Source organism: Pomacea canaliculata, linkage group LG10 (genome assembly GCF_003073045.1).
Source record: "Pomacea canaliculata isolate SZHN2017 linkage group LG10, ASM307304v1, whole genome shotgun sequence".
NCBI classification, from domain to species: domain Eukaryota; kingdom Metazoa; phylum Mollusca; class Gastropoda; order Architaenioglossa; family Ampullariidae; genus Pomacea; species Pomacea canaliculata.
In genome coordinates this window covers 2,107,678-2,130,749 of record NC_037599.1, presented here as the reverse complement: position 1 = coordinate 2,130,749, position 23,072 = coordinate 2,107,678, and the positions used below count along the sequence as shown (strand labels likewise).

At 38.5% G+C, this 23,072-nt stretch overlaps 2 protein-coding genes across 4 annotated transcripts in view; one reads left to right on the top strand and one right to left on the bottom strand.

The window, feature by feature from the left end:
• Nucleotides 1–10,735, top strand: part of LOC112573623 (serine/threonine-protein kinase PLK1-like) — a 40,725-nt gene extending 29,990 nt beyond the window's left edge. Inside the window, 11 exon segments of the mRNA XM_025254157.1 lie at nt 104–321; nt 611–706; nt 1,258–1,457; nt 1,460–1,532; nt 2,347–2,470; nt 2,811–2,940; nt 3,062–3,133; nt 3,314–3,476; nt 3,918–4,047; nt 4,362–4,481; nt 5,072–10,735. Coding sequence (XP_025109942.1) covers nt 104–321; nt 611–706; nt 1,258–1,457; nt 1,460–1,532; nt 2,347–2,470; nt 2,811–2,940; nt 3,062–3,133; nt 3,314–3,476; nt 3,918–4,047; nt 4,362–4,481; nt 5,072–5,281 — 1,536 coding nt within the window. The 3' untranslated portion in view covers nt 5,282–10,735.
• A 741-nt stretch (nt 10,736–11,476) lies between these two features.
• Nucleotides 11,477–22,778, bottom strand: LOC112573127 (phosphatidylinositol 3-kinase regulatory subunit beta-like). 3 transcript variants are annotated; one of them, XM_025253192.1, is made up of 10 exons: nt 18,935–22,778; nt 18,281–18,397; nt 16,783–16,949; nt 16,309–16,401; nt 15,914–16,088; nt 15,433–15,558; nt 14,829–15,121; nt 14,366–14,542; nt 13,793–13,996; nt 11,477–13,534 (listed from the first exon to the last, which is right to left on the bottom strand). In XM_025253192.1, exons 3-10 carry the CDS (start codon nt 16,920–16,922, stop codon nt 13,219–13,221), a joined length of 1,524 nt encoding a protein of 507 aa, XP_025108977.1. In that variant the 5' UTR covers nt 16,923–16,949; nt 18,281–18,397; nt 18,935–22,778; the 3' UTR covers nt 11,477–13,218. The 3 variants fall into 3 exon arrangements, with proteins under 3 accessions (XP_025108977.1, XP_025108976.1, XP_025108978.1); XM_025253191.1 differs by lacking the exons at nt 18,281–18,397; nt 18,935–22,778 and adding an exon at nt 17,643–18,260; XM_025253193.1 differs by lacking the exons at nt 18,281–18,397; nt 18,935–22,778 and adding an exon at nt 17,466–17,608.
• Between the last annotated feature and the right edge of the window lie 294 nt (nt 22,779–23,072).

The window sequence follows — 23,072 nt, the reverse complement described above, 5'->3', positions numbered from 1 at the left end:
TTGTTATACTTGAAACTGTTTTTCTCTTGCCTTAACACAATCATTTAAAAATATTTTGCACCCACCCATAATGAATGATGATCATTATGATGACTTTCTACAGTCACTGGTGCATGTGCTGAAGCACCGAAAATGTCTAACGGAACCAGAAGTGCGTTACTACATGCAGCAGCTGGTAGAGGGAGTGCAGTATGTTCATGGCCACCGCATTATCCACCGAGATCTCAAGCTGGGCAATATGCTGCTGAACGAGAACATGGACCTCAAACTTGCAGACTTTGGACTGGCTACGCGAGTGGACTTTGAGGGAGAAAGAAAAATGTAATTTCTTCTATTAAACCATTGGAAAGTGTCAAAACAGCGTACTCAACAGAAAATACAACTTACATCGCTAAATATTGTAGATTATTGATGTTTGTGATTGCTATTTTTGCACAACAGTACTTGCAACTGATGACACAGAAGGAGAGAAAGATTTTTATGATTTTCTTTCCACCATAAGTTTAGATTGTGTGTAGAAAGCAAGGATCTCTGGACATAAGTTATTCAAATAAGTTATTCACTGATCATAATCAGTGAAAGTAAATTGTACCCTTTTGGATTGTTCCAGGACAGTATGTGGGACTCCTAATTACATTGCCCCTGAAGTTTTGCAGAAGAAGGGGCATAGTTTTGAAGCAGACATTTGGGCAGTGGGCTGTATAATGTGAGTATATTTCCTTGTTTTGTGCTATCAAACCAACACAAGGAATAAGAAACTTTTGTGTCCTGGGAGTTTTTAATGGCCGTTCGTCCTGCTATTATCTCTTTCAATCTCATCCTTTAGCATTTATTTCCTTGATACTAAGGCAGATGCCTATTTCATACTGTTTACTTTTTCTCTCTCTCTAACTTTCATTTGCACACCACACTCACACACCCACCCACTCTCACCAGCTACTCCAAAGCGCACACACACACACAAATATTTGATACCAGTTATTGTGACAGAAGAGGTAAAAAAAGACAAAACAACACATTAAACTAGATATATATCCCGGATCATTTGTAACTGCTTAATATAAAGTTTGAATGTCATCCTAAGGACAACTGATCATATTGTTTACAGTAATAAAATTGCAGATTTAAATGTGAATAAAAATATTTTAAAGTTATTCATTCTCTTCTGATTTACTTGTTAATTGGGTCATTAAACTGTAACCTTAAAAGTACTAATAGACAAAGTCTACTAATTATTTGTTTCTCCTGTGTTAAAAGGTATGCTTTATTGATTGGGCGACCACCTTTTGAAACCACCACCTTGAAAGAAACTTACCTGCGTATCACAGAGAATAGTTATGTGCTTCCGTCATCCATGTCAGCTCCCTGCCGAAACTTGATTCGACGATGTCTAAACAGCGACCCAAAACTACGCCCTCTCTTGCGTGAAATCATGGCTGATGAATTCTTCACTTGTGGTTATTGCCCCGCACCCTGTCTCCATCTTGCTGTACCTCTGCGCCAAAGTTTCCATCACACCTTAAGACAAACCGGTGAGTAGCACAGTAACCACACCACAAGACAAACGGCTCAGTAATCACACAAGACAAACTGGTGAATAGTGAATCACAGTGGATTGATCTGTGCATGAGAGAGAGGAGAGGATAAGAGAGAGAGAGAGTGTACGTGCCTCCTTTGGGGATGATGATAAATGGACAGCCAAATGTTAGTATTCAAAGCCAGAGGCAAGTTGGGTAACCCATGGGATTAGTACCTCCATTCCAACTGACCCAGCTGTTAAATGGGTCCCTGACACCCAAGAGGGTTTACAAGAGAAAGGCAGACAGGAAAAGATGGGCACATCCTGACACGAATTTGTATGGCCCTAAGAAGTCTGTCTCTGGCAGCTCACTTCCAACTGGCTGAATGGTTCAAGTCTAGCTCTACCTTTAAGAAAAACTTGTAAAATTCCAGCTCTAAAAGGAATTATAGTGAATTAGTTAAATCAATTATTATGAATATTACCAGCTGTATTATTATTTTTAACAAATGGTATGAATAAACTTGTGCTGGGCACTTAGTATGGACTTTTTATGAAGTGCCATTTTCTGAAAGAGAGCAGGTTATACAATCATTAAATGTCTTTGAAATGTAGTTTAATTGTGCAATTAAAAGCTATGGTTAGGAAAAAAACTCAAAGGACTTACCCACTTTAGAAGGCTAGCAGCTTTTTATCGGAGTTCATAAAACTATAGAGCAACGTCTGGTCAACCAAGTGAAAGCGTTTTGTATAAACATGTGTTTGAGACAAACCTAGTTATAATCTAATATTTTGATGCATTCTGGTGATTGTTATTTTGCTTCCAGACCTATGTCATATGCATTCCCTAATGAATCACGGTCTGATCCCATGGGTCGACTGGGTAATGCACTAAGTCAAATGCAACTCAATTCATGCTCAGAGAATCTTTTGGAAGAAAAAGAGTTGGAGGTATGTGTCTTGTAAGATGGAAACATTTTGAATACATCATAAAACATAATGATTTACTTTAAGTATTCACATTAAAACACAATTCAATTTGATCAAAATATCTGTAGTAGTCAGTGTGGTGCTTGGTTAGGGTTAGTCAACCCCACTTCATCTTGTGCATGGTGCTACATCTTCTCACTGCAGCTGAAGTTCTAACATTACAACTAAGTGTTTTTCATTCGTCATAGAAGAAGTCTGTGATATTTGTATGCAGCTGGAAAAGAAGTTTGAGTCCGAGCTTCAGCCAGTTGATATATTCTTTGACGTGCAGGTGCTGAATTTATTTACTTTTCTTGAACAGGTAATTGAGAAGCGATCAACACGCCAATCACCAGTGTCCGATAGCCACACTCCAACTGTGAAGCTTGTGTCTAAGGAAGTGACCTCAGACATCATGTCTATTGACAGTACGGACTCTCCCCATCAAAGAGGTTAGAAATGTGAATTTGAAATAATGAAATGACTGGGAGGGAGTGCAAAATTGATATGTGGTACCTTGCGGTCTCAAAAGAAAGCATTTGTTATTATCTTTCTTTCATTTTGCGTGTGCAGAACAGTCAAAGCAGGGATCTGCAGCCGTATTGCTCGATGTCCTTTCATCCTGCCTGGACCATATGCCAAAAGGTAAAGCAAGAACATACATCCAATTGTGCCCTAAAATAATGGCCTCTTTATGTTTGGGTACAGACAGCCATTTATTACTCAATACAGATTTTGGTGTAACAAAGTCTTTTTCAAGTGTTTATATTTGCCCATGTTGGTACAAAGGCACAAGAGTTAAAATGATGGTTTTTTTTTTAACAGATTGTCGCCTGCACCCATCCCCAGTGATTGACAGCAACATAGTCTGGGTGACGAAGTGGGTGGATTACTCCAACAAATATGGATTTGGCTTCCAGTTGTCAAATGATGCTTTGGGTGTCCTTTTCAATGATACATCGAGAATCCTCATGTCACCTGATGGACGGTGCGGGAACATTTTTTTTTTTTACTATTATTGCATTGTATTTTCCATATTGGCTGTCAAGAGGTAGGCAGGCCGTAAATAAATCGATTAGCAACAGGACATTGCCAGCAGTTTACTGCAAACCTTTGGCAATTCATTTGTGATTGTGATTTATTTTAAAATCATGGTAGGCTGACTTTTGCCATGTGTCCTAACCCCACTGTGTGCCCCTGGCTACAAGCCAAATAACTGGCACTGTTTTCCACCAACCATTTGTTGTCTTGCAAGATGATCTTAGCTCTAGCAGTTTTCTAATATTGTACTTGCTCTATAGGTGTAAAGAAATGTGGGAACTTTAAAAAAATGAAAAATAAAAAATAAAATAAACTCCTTCATATAAATATGAAAAGCATAAGAAACTTCATGTCCAGGTGTTTACAATCAATCATGTTTCATGCACAGGTCAATCCAGTACTGTGACTTGACAGGCAAGCTGACACCATTTACTCTGGACAGTGTACCAGACGAGCTTGACCGCAAGACAACTTTGCTACAATACTTTGCTCGGTATATGGATGAGCACCTTATTCAGGTATGTGTGGCGATGGGTTGAAATTTCCAGCACATATCTTCTTTCTGGATGGGACAAGGTCCTGGTTGAAATACCGTAGCAAGCACCGTTATAGATTTCCCCCTTTTCCCCAGCAGAACCATTTTAAACCAAGTTTAAGAATTGTGCATGTGAGACATCTGCTCAGAAATATTGGCCTGACCAAAGTAGTGGCCCCTACAGATAATGTTGTATTTTGAAGTATGTCAGATGTGGTTATGTTGTGATTGATGGGTTGGTAAACATTTAAAATCATGCATTACAGGTATTTCATGTAGCTTAATCTGTGTCCACAGGGCGGAGACCTAGAATGTTCTCAGCATTCTGACCCTGGATGGCCTTCTTCACTTTATCTCAAAAAATGGTTCCGTACTACCAAAGCTATCGTCTTGTATCTCAGTGATGGGACCTTGCAGGTATGTGTCAACTCTAGAACTACAGTCTATGACTGCAGACTTTCATGTTGGCAACATGCGTCCAGCTTACAGATAGTGCAAAATCTAGTCCATAGTTTTCTGCTGTCGAGACTTACTTTCACTGATAAATATTTGAATTTGAAAAGTGATTATAAGTGTTTGAGAAGACATGTTTAAATAATATGATTAATTTTAACAAATCAGAGATGATCAACAATCAGTAGATTAGATTAAAGTAGAAGGCATAGATGACAAATGAGGCCAGACAGTACAGAGAAAGAATTATAATTAGAAACCCAAGTCTTCAACCATATTTGATACCTTTCATCACATAAATTGCTCTTAGATGTTTAATTTTTCCCTTGAAAATTTCATATCATTACCTCTTTTTATTGTACTTAAACGTCAATAAACAATGGCCACTTTTGTCCAATAACAGCATATGTAATATTTATTAATCAGACACCTTAACAGTGAACAGTGATGAGGTAGTATGTTTGAATGATCATTCAGGACATTTTCCATTCATAGAAATGAATAATTAATTTTTGTTTTTCCTCTTCCTCCCCTTCTCCATTTTCCCCTTGCAGGTTAACTTTTTTGAGGACCACACGAAGCTCATCTTGAGTCACGTCAAGAGTGATTTCATGGTGACCTTCATCGACCCTGCCCGGTGCGCAAAAACTTACAACTTGTGTCACATAATCCATGAAGGCTGCCAGGCTGACATTGTCGATCGGATGGCATTTGCACGGTCCATGCTGAAGAACTTGGTGGATATTGAGGGAGCAGATATATAAAATTTGTTTCCTTGTTTTGTTCGAAGAGGAGTTGATTGAAAGTCATTTGCCCTTCTAATGTGCTTGACATTTGATCAAGTAGTGTGTCGATGCATTGCAACTTCTTTGAGTCATCATTGTGCTGCAAGGACTTCCCTTACCACCATACAAAACAGCAAAAGTTTCACAGAAGTGGCCCACTGTAATAAGTAATTAGCAGTCATCTACTCGAGCAATATTCTTCTCTACAAAATATCACGAAGTTGAAACATTGATCTGCCATCAGCTCTCGTCACACATTTTGTGGACATCACAAGGCCACCAAAAATCATGTCATGCTGAACCATTTTTGGGTTTGTTGGTGAACAATGCATTAGGCTTAGTGGGATATTTGCTTGTTTTTTCCGTATTTTTATTTCTGTTTGCTTACTAAAGCTGGGCTACCACTCTAACTCAGTATGTTTCTGCTTCGCTCAAGACCAGTCAAAAATGGATGAGACATTCCATGTTATATTCACACTGATCAACTTTTGATGAATTACTTGGCCACTGAAGGCTATTGACATGTACACATAGCCAATCATTCTCAGAGGTCAAACTGGGCAGCCATTGTTCGATCACCATTTTTCGAGACAACCTGTATTAACTCGAACTCGGAAAGTAAAATATCTCGTCATATGCACAAACATATCCACCAGCAATTAAACATCGTCTGGTTTGGGAACTGAAACAAGAATCTGTGTTTTTTATCAACCATCCTATTTCCCAGAACTGATTATTGAAATGTTGTCACAAATGTGCTAAACAGATAAGGAGGAAACTATAATTTGTTGTCTTGCGGAGACAGACTGGATCATTTTACAGGATGCTACAGAGTGTTTCATAGCACAGTTAACATATTCAGACAATGTGTTTGACAGTGTGACTAATATTCATGTAAAGTACAGAAGTTTGTCTTAGGTAGTAGGGAAATGACATTTATTTTTAAAAAGTTAGAGATAATTTAATATTCTGCCTCTGCCATTAAAAATCAATGGTGCAGTAGTAAGATTGCAAACCAAAGGGATACAACTCAAGGGTAATCCTTGCCCCAGGTCCACATCAGCTTTTGAGTGGCACTCAGTGCTTCGATTCACAAAGATGGAAAGAACAGGATGAGTTAGGACTAAAGAATTTTATTTTATTATTACGATACTTTCTGAAATTTTAAAAAAGTTGTGAGCATCATGAGGTGGTTGCATTCCAAACGAAACCTTCAACATTATTATTATGGTTTTACTATTGATACACCATGAGAGATTATGCAGGTAAGAGAAAATTTAATGTTTTAAATTTAGAGTTTAACCATGCCAGACATTAAGTAGAAGAATTGTTCTAAATGAACCATGTCTCTCTCCTCTTTCAAAGATGATAATCTGGGAATGGTAAGAAATATTAGTCCAACTTCATGGGGCTTTGTTTTATAACAAATTATTTTTGGGGATGAGCACAAACATTCATCCAGTGCTTATTAAAGATCTCTGTATAAAAAAAAGATTTATTGAATGCTTATGTGTACATACATTGTTGATTGTGTTCTCCTGCTATACCTGTCTCATCGTCTTCCCATTAGAGATAAACTCTTGTTTAAATGCTGAAATCTTGCTTAATCAATATACAAAGTGACCGGCAAGTAAGTGAATTACATTTATTGCTACAATTTTGTAATTGTCTGAACGCTGGATGCCAACTGGTTATTGGGGACCAACAAATGTACAGTCCTTTGTAAGCCCTTATATAAAGGTGTTCCATTTTCATAAGTAAAATGAATATTCTGTGAGTGAAAGAGAGAGAGAGAGAAAGAAGAGGAGAGACATTTATCTGTACAAAAATTGTGTGAAGTATTTTTATCATCTGGCAATTCTGATCTCAGTATGTAGCCCTTCAGTGTGAATTCTCATGTTGATAACACTGTATAAAGTTGGTCTCTTTGTATTTCTTAATCAGTGTTTTGTGAGAGGGAGAACATGATACAAAAGAATTATGTATCAAAGTTTTTGCACTACCTTATCAGCCCTCAAACTCGACCCTGCTTGCAAATTCTGATAGCAGCTCTCTTGTGCAGTTTGTGTTGCCAGGGGCTGTGCTCCATATCCCTGAGATGTTAACAGCGCTTATGGGCAAATTCGTGCTCCACTGACGTATCACACACCAGTTTGTGTGTGCTTTGTTTTACAAACTACACTGAAGTGCACTTAGTGTGGCCTCTGAGTAACTGTTAAAACACAAGATTCCACCATTTAGGTATTTTGAAATTAACAACTGTCTAATAAGACCCAGTAGCAAATCACATGTATGTAGAGATGCAAGATGTCCTGGGCATTTCATCATGAAATCATTCTCATTTTTTAACTTAAAAAAAAAAAGCCTTTATGGTGTAAACTTCACGTGCCTTGATATGTTTCCTTTTAAGATATGATGTTTAACATGACTTGAATGTCATTTTCATTCAGGAAATCCATAAACATTGAATGATGCATGCTGCTGGTAGCTTCTACAATTGAAATGTGCACATTGCCAGTCGGAGGTGGTATAGTGAGCCCATATGTAGGTTAAGTTTTCCCCGTTATTTAAATCGTTATACCACCATTAGACGCTCAACAAGCAAGCTTGACTAGAATTAAGTTACTGACTTGATCTCAGTTTTACCACCTGTGAGACTGAAAACACTGAAAAATATAACTGTAGTTTGTTCATAGAAGAGAAAGAAGAAATGGAGTCAGTAAAAGACAGCTCCCTATGCAGTTTGAGCTGTGATTATAAAAAGATTTGTGAACATTTTGTTTCATTTTAAAACTGATGTTAATTAAAATTAATCATAGGCCTTACCAGTAGTTTTAAGAAACATTGCTCATTAAGTCAAGACGAAAGCCAAATTTGCCTTACACAGGACTGTTTCTGAAAAGAATTCTAATCCGAAAAATTTGCAACTGCTGTATTGTAATACTAGTTTTGGTGTAACTTGTAACAATGTAAAACGTATTGTGTATGTGAAGTAGATACTTCACCTGCTTATGAGAAAATCCCTTTAAAAGGTTATATCAGAATATTTTTAACATGATTTTGAGTTGAATTCTGTTGCAAGTTTATATTTCATTGGTGTGCATTCTTTTATGTGTCCTTTGTACATTTCTTATTTCAAAAAAATGTAACAAATTCAATTCAATCACTTGAACTTTTTTTCATATTGTGCTACTCTTTTTCCTTGCTTCGTTTGGTAAGAATCTGAGTACAAGTTGTGCTGATGGTTTTGCTTTTGTTAACTTGAAAGGACAAAATGATGACTCATCACTTAGCATTTTACAAAAATTATTTGAATCAGTTGTCCTTATTTTAACATATTAAGTTAATGTCCTTTTACACATTTTAATGATACTTCTGCTTTGATGCACCTTTGCCTTTGATAAGGATATACACAGTTTTGGAAAGCCCAGCCTTAAAAAGAATTAATATCCTATTTCTTCCAATCGATGGGAGATTCATGCTTTATAAGAACTGAATGTGAAAGAGCCTTGATTTAGTGCTGAGAGATTTTTAAAGTGCAGGATAAGATTTGCCTTCATTTTGTCAGTTTGTTGTCCGGAGGATCAATCATGTAAAACATTTTGATACTAATGGCTGTCCAAAAGAAAATTGAGTGTTCTGTGGGGTAGAAGTCTCCTTCATTTTTCATTTGATTTTAGAAACCTGCAGTTCAATGTACATGCTTATTTCATACTTAATTGCTGGCCATGATCTTTCACTTAGTTAGATGTTTCCTTTATGAAGAGAGCAGTTGATACTTGTTCCAACTCTCCCATGCACGTTCATCAGCATTTGAAGCAAAGAACAGGTTGGCACTGTCAGAATAACAGCACTGTATTGGATCTTTAAAATGATATGAGTCTGCTGAAGTAAATGATAAACATGTCTGTATCCTCAACTCACTGGACCTGGGCCACGTACTTTGTAATTTGATATTACAACTGCTATTGTGTTGATGTGAAGTGATCAAAGATCACTATCCCAGGCCCAGTGTGTTAAATTCTGGATGGACCATATGTAGAACAGAACCAAGCTGAACTCCTCCTTGCTTTAATGCTTGTGTTGAGATTTTATGTGTATATAGATATTTATGGTATAATTCGGGGCATTCTGGGAGAGAATTTTTCAAGTCCTGTTTCCTATGCAAAGGGAATGAATTGTTTTGCAAACAGGGTACATAGTGTTACGTAAGCAAGAAAAGCATCCATACTTTTAATAGCATGTAAAGTCTTTGCTTTTTGTCTATGTATTATCACTACTATGTCAGCTTGAGAAGCAGTGGTTATCACATGTTTTTCATGACAAAAGAGGAATGTAGGTAGTGATAATGAAACGGCATCATCACATTCTATGCAACAGAATACGCAGTTTGTAGCATTTGCAGTGTACGGACAGAATAACTTTCTAAAACCTTGGGCAGTTTCTGATGATGATGATGATGCAAACCAAGAACAATTGTCAAGTGGTGAACCAAATCTAATTTGTGAAAAAACTTGAAAAACATCACTGCATGTTGTAGAGACTTTTAAAGTTTTGCATTCAGTACTCCAAAGAATAATTTGAAGAACTGCAATCATCTCTTAGAATACTTCTGTACAAGGAAGCCTAATTTGTAAGGTTATGTGTGGGAGACTGAAAATGTAATTTACAGATAATGTTAGTTTGTTTTTTGTTACTATATTCCTGGTTTGCACAGATTGACGACATTCCCAGTCATGTAAAATGCAGTACTGGTTGTATGTTTCAAGTATTCCATTTTTAATTGTCATTTTTGAACGCATGTAGGTGGCTGAAGCAAAAGCATTGCTGATTCATGCTTTTTGTACATAAATGTACATAAAATGTCAACAATGAATACACATTTTGATAAAAATCTTCATTAAATTCTTATTTTAAAATGAATATAAACTGCACCGAAAAGTTTAAGACCAACTGTTCTTTCATTACATTTCAAAATTTTTGGAAAAAAATAAAAGTATAAAAAACATGGAATATTCTTATGTGCAAATTCTTTAGCATGTTTTTCAGGGACTGCTGACCTGTCTTAATGCTTAATCATGTGTCATATTATTTTGAGTAGGGAGGACACTTATTCCTTATCAAATCATTATGCACCAATAGTTGTTTCCTCAGAGCTTTTGCCAAAATTTTGTCACCTTACAAAGCATGTTAGCCACGTGAAATCTAAAAACAAAGATTAACTCTGCTTCATTTCATAGTTCATATTTCCCTCTTCCTGTTCAAGAGTTCCATAAAAAAATTCACTATATATTAAGTCAAAAAAAAACGTTCCTCAGGCAAAGTTCAAAGAAAATTATGTATAAAAAGTTGGCTCCTCACACTGAAAATTATGTATAAAAAGACTGGCTCCTCCCGACTTCATCTGGAGAATCTTTGTTAAAAAAAAAAAAACAAACAAAAAAGGTAAATTTAGCTCAAATTTGTCCACAGGTAAACTTGTGGTGTTGGAATAGATTGCAATACAGATGCTTGTTGACTTTGTCTCTAAATTTTGAAAGGAAAATTATTGGTGGAATAATTTTGATACCTCAGAAAGTATCAAGATTCAAATGAGGTGTTATCATAACATGAGAACCTACTTTTGTGACATGAAAAATGAGGTCTAGACATTTTGTAAATGACAGGTGGTTTTTGGTCAAGAAATTAGCTATACTCCTCTTTAATCTTAATTAGAATGCCACGGGAACTAGATATGTACAGGTAGTAATAGACACGGAAACTGGCAAGTAGAATACAGTACATCTCAACAATGGAGACAACACAATCAAATCAAGTAGGAAAGAAAAAAACATTAATGATCTTACTCTAGCAAATTCAAGAACAGAAACCGCTGTATAAAATTTAACATACATCATAAAAGTTGAAAAAATAATGGAAGCAAAAACATCAATGCTAATGCAGGAAAAGTAATATTTGTATTGCACTTAAGTTTGTTTCTCTCTGAAAAAATGGCTTTTATCTGCAATGAACGCTTTCTGTTGCAGATGACCCAAATTTGTCTTTAAAGCATCAACTGCTTTATTGCTTGCAGACAAAATGAGGCCAAAGCACAAATTCACTTCCAATTATAAACATCAAGAAGAACAGATCATACGAACCCTCATGTTGACAGATACAAAAGCACAAGTTTTATGGTCTGTTGTGTTTTCTGTTTATTGACTCTAAGATGTTGAACTCTTAAATTGTGTGACCTTACAGCCTAAACTTTGCAAGAGGCTTAGAATTGTTAGTGGCAGACAGCCAACAGCCCTGAGATATATGTGATTTAAGTCATGCATATTGTTCCGATTTTAAAGTGACACCATGTGAAAGTAATCCTGATGCTACTATAAGGCAATTATTGTTATTACACTTATGGTTTGACTGCTGTAAGACGCATAACAGTTCAGTAACCGACCCTATGACAAGTTAAATTAAGATTATGAAAACAAATCATATCTTATACATGAAGACACTAATTGTTATCCTGTGCCCCAAGAGCATGCCCTAAATCTGAAAAAAATCTTTAAAAAATTGGCTAGACAGGTCACATGAACAAATATGACAAAAGTAAATAAGTATTTTACAGAAAATGAAAACATATTTGGATACATGCCCATTCATGTTCCAGTGAAAATTATAGAATATATGTATACAAGCATGCTGAAAAGTCCAGAACATGCTTACACATGCACACATACACAGTCATGCACAATTCAGACTATAAACACTCGCTCAAACATTTGACTTGGCCACTGAAAAACAGACTTATTCCTGACAGCATGGCCATTCAGCTGCTTTCATGTGCATTCAAGGATGAATTAATGTTTCCATAAACTGATTTACATCTCATTCAATTTAGTGTTCGCACTCTTTTGTTTGCCAACTGCTTAAAAGATGTGTAAAAGCATCATTTACATCTGCTACGTGGTTTATAAATGCAGACACTAAGTCATAAAGCTGCCCTGAATGGATTTTTTTGTATTATGTATTTTCGATAAATGACAACTGCTTGAACAGTCAATAACTGAGTAAAAAAAAAAAGAAAAGCATCACAGATAGTTCTATTAGTTTGTGGTTCTACTTAACCGTCACCAAATCTCACTGATTCTATTCAAGGAGAATTTCAGCTTGAAAGCTTATTTAATGCACTTTGTTTCTGAAGTTCAGTTCAGGTTGTCATACTCTATGCTTCTCCTTGAATACATGTTTTTGACAAACCAAAATTTTCACACATCTTTTACCTTGATAACTCTGTGGTTTACCTCTTTTCTGGAAAACATGATTAAATCCTCAAAATGAGAAAAAAAAATCTACTCCTCCTCTTCAACATACAAACTGACCAATGGCTGATGTTTCTGGGATAAAATTACAAGAACTGGCTAATGAATATTCAGCAGCATTTTATGTAAATCAAAAGAATTGTGGGTTCCTTCTCATCATCTGTGTCTTATAGATGCTTTGTCTGTTGTCACAAGAATAACTTGGACAAGAGTGCCAAGATAAATAAAAGCAGGTGAACATTCTGTGGGAATGTTTACTCCCATGTGGTCAACAGCTCCTTATACAAGAATGAAATATTCGATAAAGATTTTTTTAAATGCAAAGAAGAAGTCAGCAACATTCTGACGACAAATAAGCCAATACTTTAACCACCTAAGCTTCTGATTCACTCCCTTGAAGCAGTTTTCCATGTATAAAACAATCTTCATATGACTGGATTACTTTTTGGGAGAAACTGTCTTCTCCCAAAGGCTGGTTTGAACTTCCCCTCATCAGGCATCATTACCTCCCCTCCCACTCTAAAAATATCAGCATTATACAACCACAACACAATTACTGCACCTTTCAGCTAAAAAACATTACCAGTGCTCTGCAGGATTCTTTTGAAGTCCTCACACCTCTATGCTGTCTTCAGCTTCAGCAAGTTGTAAGGCTGATGCATTTGCATAGTGTCCATCAGTCAGATGTGATCGAGAGTCATCGGGTTGGGATGATTGTCTGAACAAATCCTGACAGCCAATTGGAAAGGCTAATGGCACATCCAAGTCCTTAAAATAGTATTTCAAAGAGACATACTGGTGCCGCAAAACCAGCTGGTCTAAGGAGTGGAAGACTGCTAAAGGAGCATTAAATCCAAAGCCTCGCCCTCGAGGATGAACTACGTAGCAGTGCTGGACACTTCCTACTTCATCATCATTTGAAGCAACTCTGTAACAAAGTGTAAAGCACATGTTGCATCTTTAAATAGCTACAGAAACAATTGCTTCAACTATTTAATGACATTTACAACATCATATTTACGGAATCTTTCCTGGAAACCTTCAACAGGTACATTACAGAATAACAGACTAATAGTGTTGAGAGAATCAAGGACATGAAAGTATCTAATGAAGATAAATGCTGGTTTAGTGACTTAGCATCTAGAAGTGGAAGAGGAAATAGATGTTTAGCACACTGAGCACTTACACAATAGACAAGACATATGGAAATTGACGTTTTTCTTTTGGTCTGACTAGAAAAGCACCATGAGGAAAACCCCGGAGTCGTTCCACCGCTTCTTCCCGTGAGCAGTCGACCAGCCAAAAACTGCGGTCAAACTCCTGAGTTGCTACCCTTGGTTCCAGCACCAGGTAGAGGTACTCACGCTCACAGCCAAGCTCCACCAGTTGTCTGCATGTAAACACAGAGGAAGTACAAATGCATTATTTGACAGCACTGAACTTTGTATTGCTTTGGCTTCTGAACATACAAAGCAACTCAGAAACTTTAACTTTTTCCTATACAGTTCACATCTGCAGTCTTCACATTGTTCTTCATTCTACATCTTTACTATTTTGTATCTTGTTCAGTGCAATGAGTCCACATTTGGCTGAGGTATTGCACTGTATAAAGTCTCTATTCTTCTTATTATTATTATTAAGTAAAAGGAAGAGATTTTGTAAAATTTAACTATGCTTACCTAAGGACATCATTTCTCAACACAAGCAAAGTTTCTGAATTTTTCTTATCAACAAGAAAATAGAGCTGGTGTCACTTCACCTTGTAAGCTCCTCGTGTTGTTTTTCCATACGGAGAATGCTGCCCTCAACAGACTTGACTTCCGTGTCCAGGTCACGCAGCTGTAACCGATTCGCCTCCAGACATGACTGGATACTTTTATATTTTTCTGCCAGATCTGACAGCCGAGTCATCATCAAACGAGTGTTGGCTGTTAAACTGAATTTAGAGAGAGACCATCCCTTGTTATGTCCTTTGGAAGACTCTTTTCAATATGCACTTTACAAGACTAAGTTAAAAATTGCAAGGAATAACTTCAAACAGAACAATTTTACAAATATTTTAATATCACTAATAGTTGTAACAGCTGTAATGAGAATATCACTTTCTACGGAAGATGCCCACAATGTAACTAGCAAAGGTTGTAGAAATATTTGTTATGAAAGAAGCCAATAGTGTGAATAGCACAAGATACAAAAGCAGCCAACACTTCCAGTTAAGTTACCTCTTTTCCTCTTCTGCGGACAGTTGCCTCTCAACATCCTTCTCATTAGCCTTCTCCACAACCTTCTCCTCTGGCGCGACCATGCTAATGTCTTGGTTCATGAGAAATTCCTCAATCTCCTCTTCTTCTTCTGCCTCTGAACTCTCTGGGCTGTTCTTGTTGCTGTCTTCAAGGCGGATGCCATTATCCAGACTGATGGAGGGATCTGCCTTCTCCTGAAGGCGCAGCTGTTCGTGATACATTTTCTGAACGACTCGCAATGCTGGAAGCATCACCTGATACATCTTTACATTCTGTGAGAGGAAGGAAAACAAATTCTGTGAGAGGAAGGAAAACAAATTCCAAAACTGGCAACATACTCTTCTCCAAATTAACTTGCGACAAGAATGGATGTAATCTCAGTGTTCTTATTGTGCCTTTATATTCTGCAAAACCTTAGTTTATCTTCAGCTGTAATGCTGAATGATTTTACTGTCTATACTTTAATTATACATGTTTGCAAACGTACTTAGCCACCTACATTTGAATGTTCTCAAGTACACAAGTGCATAGGTATGAATGTATGAGTGCACAGCCACACACACACATGCATGCGTGCACCTACTTTGTCAAGCTCTTTACGTTGAGTGCCAAGCACAGACAAGCGAGTATGAGCACTCAGTTCCTCCTGACACAAGTCATAGAGCTCTTTAAACACTGCATACTGTTCGCCACCAGAAGCCTTGATTTCCTGTACAAAAATAATCAAACCAGTTCATGAATTGACTGGAACCAGTAATTTATTGTTAATAAAACTGAGGAGTAATTTTTTAAATGGACTTCACATATACTTCTTTATTATAAGGATGAAAGGGAGACATGTTAACAGACTAGAAATTTAGAATTTTGCATCTTGCACTTTGTACATTTCGAAACATCATAGTACAGACAATATTTTGGCATTTTAACACCCCACCACCCACATACTCCCTAAGAACATGTAGCCATAAAAGAAAAAGAATAGGATGAGAATTCAAAATAATGTAAGGAATGAGAAAATCAAACACCCAACTATAGCTTCACTCTTGTCTGTTTCATGTACTTACCTTAAAGACTGGATCTTGTAGGCAAATATCAAGATGTTTGTTGAATGAGGCAAATGAGTGGTTTCTGTAGTACTCCACAAATTTGGAAAGAGAAGGAAAGTTCAAATCTGAATGAGGTAGGCCGTACTGTCCCTTATGATGGATGATCCTAATACAAGAATTATCACCATTTTTCCTGCAAAAAAAAGGGAAAGGGAATCCATAGAATCTTGTGATTTTTAATTGTTCCTATACAGTTTGTATCCACAGAGATGAGCATCTTCATAGCTACAGTTCATCAATTCATCTGTATTGTCCATTAACACGAGGCACATAATTAATAATGTCTATTACTTGATCAGTAGTGTCTGTGACATTAACAGCTAGTCTGTGACTGAGATGGTTATATGACAAACCTGACAACAAGTGTGAAATTTCCTTTTACACTACTTTTCCGAATCTGGAAAGATCCATCCGGCCGCCCATCCAGCTGCTGCTCAGCTTCTTCCCTGAATAAGAGAAAACCACATAATGACAGACCAGAGCCATAGGACAACGGTGCCTCTTAGGTCCATAACTATGATAGATACCATCAGTCTAACACTGATAGCTCAGTTCATGTTGTCGTGGCACTCCGAATATTGAAATCTTTATCCAACTATCTGAGAAGTAAACAGAGACAAAGTGGAGGAAAAAAAATACAGGAAAATATGTCTTTAGAATAAACACAAATACCAGTACTCAACATATTTGATCCAAAATGGACACCAACACTGAATGTATCTCAATGCAATTTGCGATACCTTCCCTAAACCACCCCTAAATAATATGTATCCCTGGATACAAATATTGGAAATATAACAATATCAATGGTATTAAGATAAACGCACCTTGGTATAGCCGGCCAAAACCAAGGCTGGTCTAACTTGGCGCTGTCTACACACACATGGTAAGGTTGTTGCTGTGCCTCTTTGAGGCCATTTGCAGGTAAGCTATCTTTATCTACGTGGCTTTTGCTAGCAGCTGCCATTGTCTACATTGATGAAGTTTGGTCTTGCTGTCCAAAAATAAGAAAAGCATCTTTTCATATGAAAATAATATATCAAGTTGCATGCTATACATTATTTAATGGTTATATTCATGTATCACAGAAATGATTTTCACCTGCACAGCAAAAGACACATACAATCCAAGTAATATAAATCAACACATCCTGACAAAATGATAAAAAAATATTCTCACACAAAAATATATCTCTCTGTACATACATGTCTCTGTGTGTGTGTGTGTGAGAGAGATAATAATATGAATGAATCAACAATTTAATATGACTGGGAAGCTTTCTATTTCCTTTGCCTTTTCCTTTAACCGACCAATGAAACATCCTACTTTTACAAATAATTTTACAAACAATAAAAGAATATCAAGTACACTGAATTATATTTCATATGTACATTTTAAGTTAAATCATAGATGTATTTTTAACTTAAAGGTTATAGAATAACGTTTGTAGTTATCTCCTTTCCAACAATCTTAGTATCTGCAAAACAGTTCATTTTCTCCGATTGTGTACCTGCACACACAGGCCTGTAGAACTTCAAAAGTTCGTTTTGCACGGTGTTTGAGTAAGACCTAATGAATGGCCCACCTTTCGAATGCTATGTAATGCCTAAACAAGTCAGAACAATAGTACAAGCTGCAACACGGAAGTCCCACCGATGAAAGGTAGGACAACAACAACAATACTTACACGAAGGGTTCTGTCGCTTCAAAGCCACTTGGCTGATCAAGGATGTGGTGACCCGGTTTAGCAGCCACACATGTGGTGGGGATGTCGGGTGTACACCAGCACTGCTAGCCCCCCATGGAGAGGAAACGCATTCACGGGCAATGATTCACACGAGGTGCAACACTGGGTCTGTGCACTGGGTTGTAACACTTGCCCGGTGAGCCACTACAGTTGTATCAGAGTTGTTGTGACACACTGCCTCCCGTGACAAGTCCGCTCGTGGCCTTCTAAATGCGAGGCTGTCACGCAGATCAGCTCAGCGGACGAAGCTGCACGAAAAGCCACGAGCGGAGCTGCGCAGCTGTCGCTCACCCAACCTGGTGGTCGCAGCGGTCGTCGCCGTCTCACGTTTGCTTTGCGAGTGTTTGTGGGGGGGGGGGGTCTTGTGGGGGGATCTCCAGTGGTGACCTTGAGAGTGGATGAGTTGAATAGTCCCCCGTCTTCAGCGCTTGCTACCTGCTACCTGCACGATGTACTGAATGTTTGCTGGCTGGAGAGGTTAATTGAGGTGTGATGTGTGGTGTGATATTGGTGGTGTGTGTGTATCAGTGTGTGTCAGTGTGTGTGTCAGTTGATACCTGATCAAAATCTACACCTACCTGTACCTGAGACACACCCAATTAGGCAGACGTATTCACTTCGATTAACGCTCTGGCTGCGCTTGTCCGTTATTTTCTTCGTTCCAATATGTGTTACCTCTGGTGGCGGACAAAATACTGTACAGAACAAATTGAGACAAACGGTTGCTGTACACAACAAACGTGGACAACGGATCTTCTGTCCCACACACACACAGAGTGTTACTCAGAGAGAGAGTGTGTGTTGGGAGGCTTTACTCCAAACATCGAGCACCTGTTGGCCAACATGACCTGTGAGGTCAGGGCTGTACAAACGTTTCACTGTTTCTTGACACACCCACACAAGCGACAGATCGATATATTTGAAAATAAAATCAATACGGGAAAAAGTTACCGAGAAAACTTATGCAAACCGTACAAATCAAGTCTGTGAGACAAACTCAGTGAAGGTGGTCCACCCGGCTACACCACACGATAACATGACGGCCGGGTTGAAGGTCACAATAATATCAACAAATAAACATTGCTGTGTACTTTGTTTACCCAAAGCTACTGATCGATAAGAACTGCAATATTTTTGGAGGTAGAGTTCTAAAACTTTCAATAATTTTAATTAAAGGGTGGTGGAAAGAAGGTCTGAAACTGATGTTTTTATGAAAGGAAAACCCCTGTTACCTGTATCTCTCAGTGGATGTCAACGATCCCTGGATTGTAAGGAGTATATAGTCAGTCTGGTGGTGGACGGTGTCCCGTCTGATGTTAGTTGAGATAGTCTAGGTTAACGGTCACATTGCCAATTTCAAGCTCGCATAAAGCGATACAATCTTTTTGGACAGCCAAGTGAGAACATCAAACACAATGCAAAAAAAAAAAAAAACAAACAAAAAACAAAGAGTCTACATATATCCGATGTGTGCCTTCAGGAAATGTTTCAGCATTTATCGGTGTCCTATTCAGTGTCATCAGCTATCTCACTGCGCAGCTCAGCCAACTTGACTTGGTCCAGGCCCAAAAAACAGTTGGGTTAGGCGAATGCAATAAATAATTACCGTTATCACGCCATCAAGACAACTCAGTTTAACAACAAGACCCAGTAAATATTCATTGAAAAATAAATAAGGTACACAACATCGCTGGGCTGGGACAGATCTGCTTGCAGTTGGGACAGTCAGAAAGTTTACACAGTCTCACAGCTGGCAAACAGTGATAAAGCAGCATCTGGGGGCTGCCAGGTGGGAACTGGGGAGGGGGAGGACAAAAACTGGGTGGGGGTGTGAAGTGGCATGGGTGGGGTGCGCATCGCCATAAAAAGAAAACTTTTCGCACCCAGCCGGGTGGCACAGTGACTCATTATTGTGTCGGCATGTACCCCACTAGACACTGCAAGTATTAACGACAGGTTAAGTTAGGGTCATACTGTCTACTGTGTGTGAGAGAAAGGGGGGCACAATAGCACAAACACTCACACTGTAAACTAAGCCAGTGCTAAAGCTCTATAAGCTGTCCCTCGATGTCATTTCTGGATTGAGTGGAGTGTACGAGAAACATGTCAAGGAGTATACTATTCAGAATTATTGTTCAAACTATGAACTAACTTGACACTTCTATGATGAACATGGACTTCCCTGTAGTGTTCATGACATTGATCTCTATGGTAAGAAATTTAGAAGTCGATGTTTACAATGTACACCCATAGTCGCAACACATCGAGTACAGTGCCTGGAGACGACCTTCTCCATCCTCACATCTCACAAACCGGTTGGACCCCAGTGGGTTGGCGAGCAGGGATGTGGTGACAGGGCAGACGATAAAACTGACTTGATGGATGGATAGACAGCGGGCAGAAAAAAAACTTTACCCCTTCATGAGACAGCTCCACTAAATGTTAAGATTAATTTGATTGTTTGTATTCCACACAAAAGTTTCTAATCGGCGGTTCTTTTTCATTTTCCTTAGTATTCTTGTCACAGGTGCTCTCACGTGTGTCAGATTCATATGTTTACAACACAAGCACATACTACACCTGTCTCTTGCAGTCCCTGTATTTATGTCATACACTCCTCAAGAATCGCTGTCTTCAGTTCACAATAAGCAACTAAAACTCTCGCAATCACAAGCAACCCTCGGTGGTCCTGGCTACTTCACAATTGTAAAATCAACAAGGTCAACATGTCCTCTTTCCAAAGGTGTCAACAGAAAGCCAGTGAGTACAGTTAATCACTACATGTAAACAATTGGAGTGTTTCTTTCTTTAGATATCCTGCCGGAACTGAAGGACAGAGAATTTGTTGATGAGTACATACTCATGGTGTGTCGCAGCCGTTGACTTGCTAAGAACAAGTATTTACTCACTACTAGGAAGACACTGCGAGCACAAGACTGTGGCGCCCCCAAGGTGGACAGCACGACCAGACACAACATCTCCGTGGAGATCGACGTCGTCGCTCGGGAAGTGATGTCCTCCACCGTCACAATCCCGAGGGCAGTGAGGTCCGTGTGATGGATGCAATGCTTCTACTAACTTGCTCATTAATAATTTCACGACCAGTGTACATTCCCGATACAAGAAAAAAAAAAAGATATTTGTTGTGACCATGACAAACGGCTGAACTCTCTGACAAAGAACAGTAAACACTCACTTGCCAACAGTTGATGGACAGCACGCAAAGACCTCCAGTTACTAGAGATGAGGGTCTGTTCACGGGCTCTAATGCCAACAGACATTACACATTACACACATTACACACACACACATTACATTACACACACACATTACACACACACACATTACATTACACACACACATTACACACACATTACACTGAGTCAGTCGGTCAATAACATTTGTCGGAGAGCCGGGCAACAAGTTGGGACTTGGGAGGGTGCAGACACTTGTGTTTCTCCACAACAGCACCACAGCAAATGCCACCAAGTACAGATTAGATATAATAAATAATGTTTCCCGAGCACTTAACACAAAAGAAAGAAAAAGTGCAGCGAGCGAATAAAGTCACGTGACTTAAAAGGCGCCGCATTTGTGCCGACAGAGTGTCGGGGAGTCGCCCCTCAGGCGGGAGGACAGCTGCAAGTGATTTTGATGGAGTGTGAACCACGTACACCACCTCCCAGTGTGCTACTGAGCCTGCCCCAACACGTGCTTGAGCTCGTGCTCCTCCTGTTTCCTCCTCTACACAACTCATTTCAGTTTCACGCGGGGTTTGTAGACATCTGTCCTATTTTATCCTTTTTTTTAATCTTACTTTGTTTCACGTGCATAAATGAGTTGTGCACTTTATGATTCAATACACAGCTAGTCGACCCCATGTTTGGGTCAATAGAAAGGGCCATGGAATTGAATCTGCACTTCTAAAAGTTGTAGACGATCTGCTCCTCAGTGCTGACGATGACAAAGTGTCATTTCTGGCATTGTGAGACTTGTCAGCTGCATGTGGACATGTGGTTCTGCTGACCATTCTATACAAATACAGTCCACAGACGAGCTCACTTTTGACATCCATGATGTTGCTTTGTCTAGGTTTCGGTCCTATCTCATGGACTGTGTATACTTAGATTCTTCTGTCCCGAGATATAGGGTCCCACAAGGGTCTGTCTTGAGTTCAATACTCTTTGTGTTAGATACTTCCCCTCTGTCTGTTTTTTGTCAAGACATGCCATGTCCCATGTGAGTTTTGATGATGATACACAGCTTTATCACTCAGCTCCACTCACTGAACTCTCTGGACTAGTGACATCTACACAGGAATGTAAAGATGATATTAAGTCCTGGATGCTCCAAAAACTGACTGCAACTGAATGATGACAAGACTGAACTGCTACTTGTCTCAAGAAATTTCTGTGATCCTTTTCTCCCTTTCTCCACCTCTGTCCGCAGTCTGGGTGTCATTCTCGAGCAGAGTTTGACTTTTCATCATATCTATCATGTCTGCAGAATTACTTACCTTGAACTTTGTGCCATTCATCATCATCTCACCTCTGAATCAACTAAAACTCTCCTCCGTGCCTTTGTACTTTTGAGGCTGGACTATTGCAATTCTATTTTGGTTGACATTCTCAAGTATCTTTCTGACAGGCTTCAGAGGAGCCAGAATAACGCTGCTCACCTCATCTGATGACTATCTAGATGTGAACATATATCACCTATCAGACCATCTAGATGAGAACATATATCACCTATCATTCACTCTCTTCACTGGGTGCCAGTCACGGACCGTATGACCTACAAACTTTCCACTTTGATTTTGCAGTTTGTGGCACCAGTCCTCGGTATCTATCTAAACTCACTTCCATCTAAACTCCCGCAAGACCTCTTCGCTCATCTTCTGACACCAAGCTTCTGCGAGTCCCATTGAGAAAAAGACTATGGACAGAGGTCTTTGAGCTTGGAAAAGATTACCCGTCAGCCTTCATCACTCTGATTCTCTGATCACCTTTAAGTCCAAACTTAAGACACATTTTTTGAGAACAGACTTCACTGCCACCCTGAGCAAGGACCAATGTGTGTCTGTATTTTACTTTGTGTATGAGTTGGTGAGTCTGCTGAATAAGTGAGTGTGTCTGTTATGTGTGAATATGGGTATATGAGGTTAGTGATTTACCATTTCTGCAAAGCACTCTGAGAAAATCATCATTGAAAACACTATAAAAATGTTCATTATTGTTATTATTAATATTGAAAAATCACAAGACGTTTTCAAATCAGACCATTTATCCTTTTTTCTTTGTGACACACTTTAAGCATATGAAAGACATATTGTAACATATTCCATTATCAGCCATCACAATGTTGAATGTT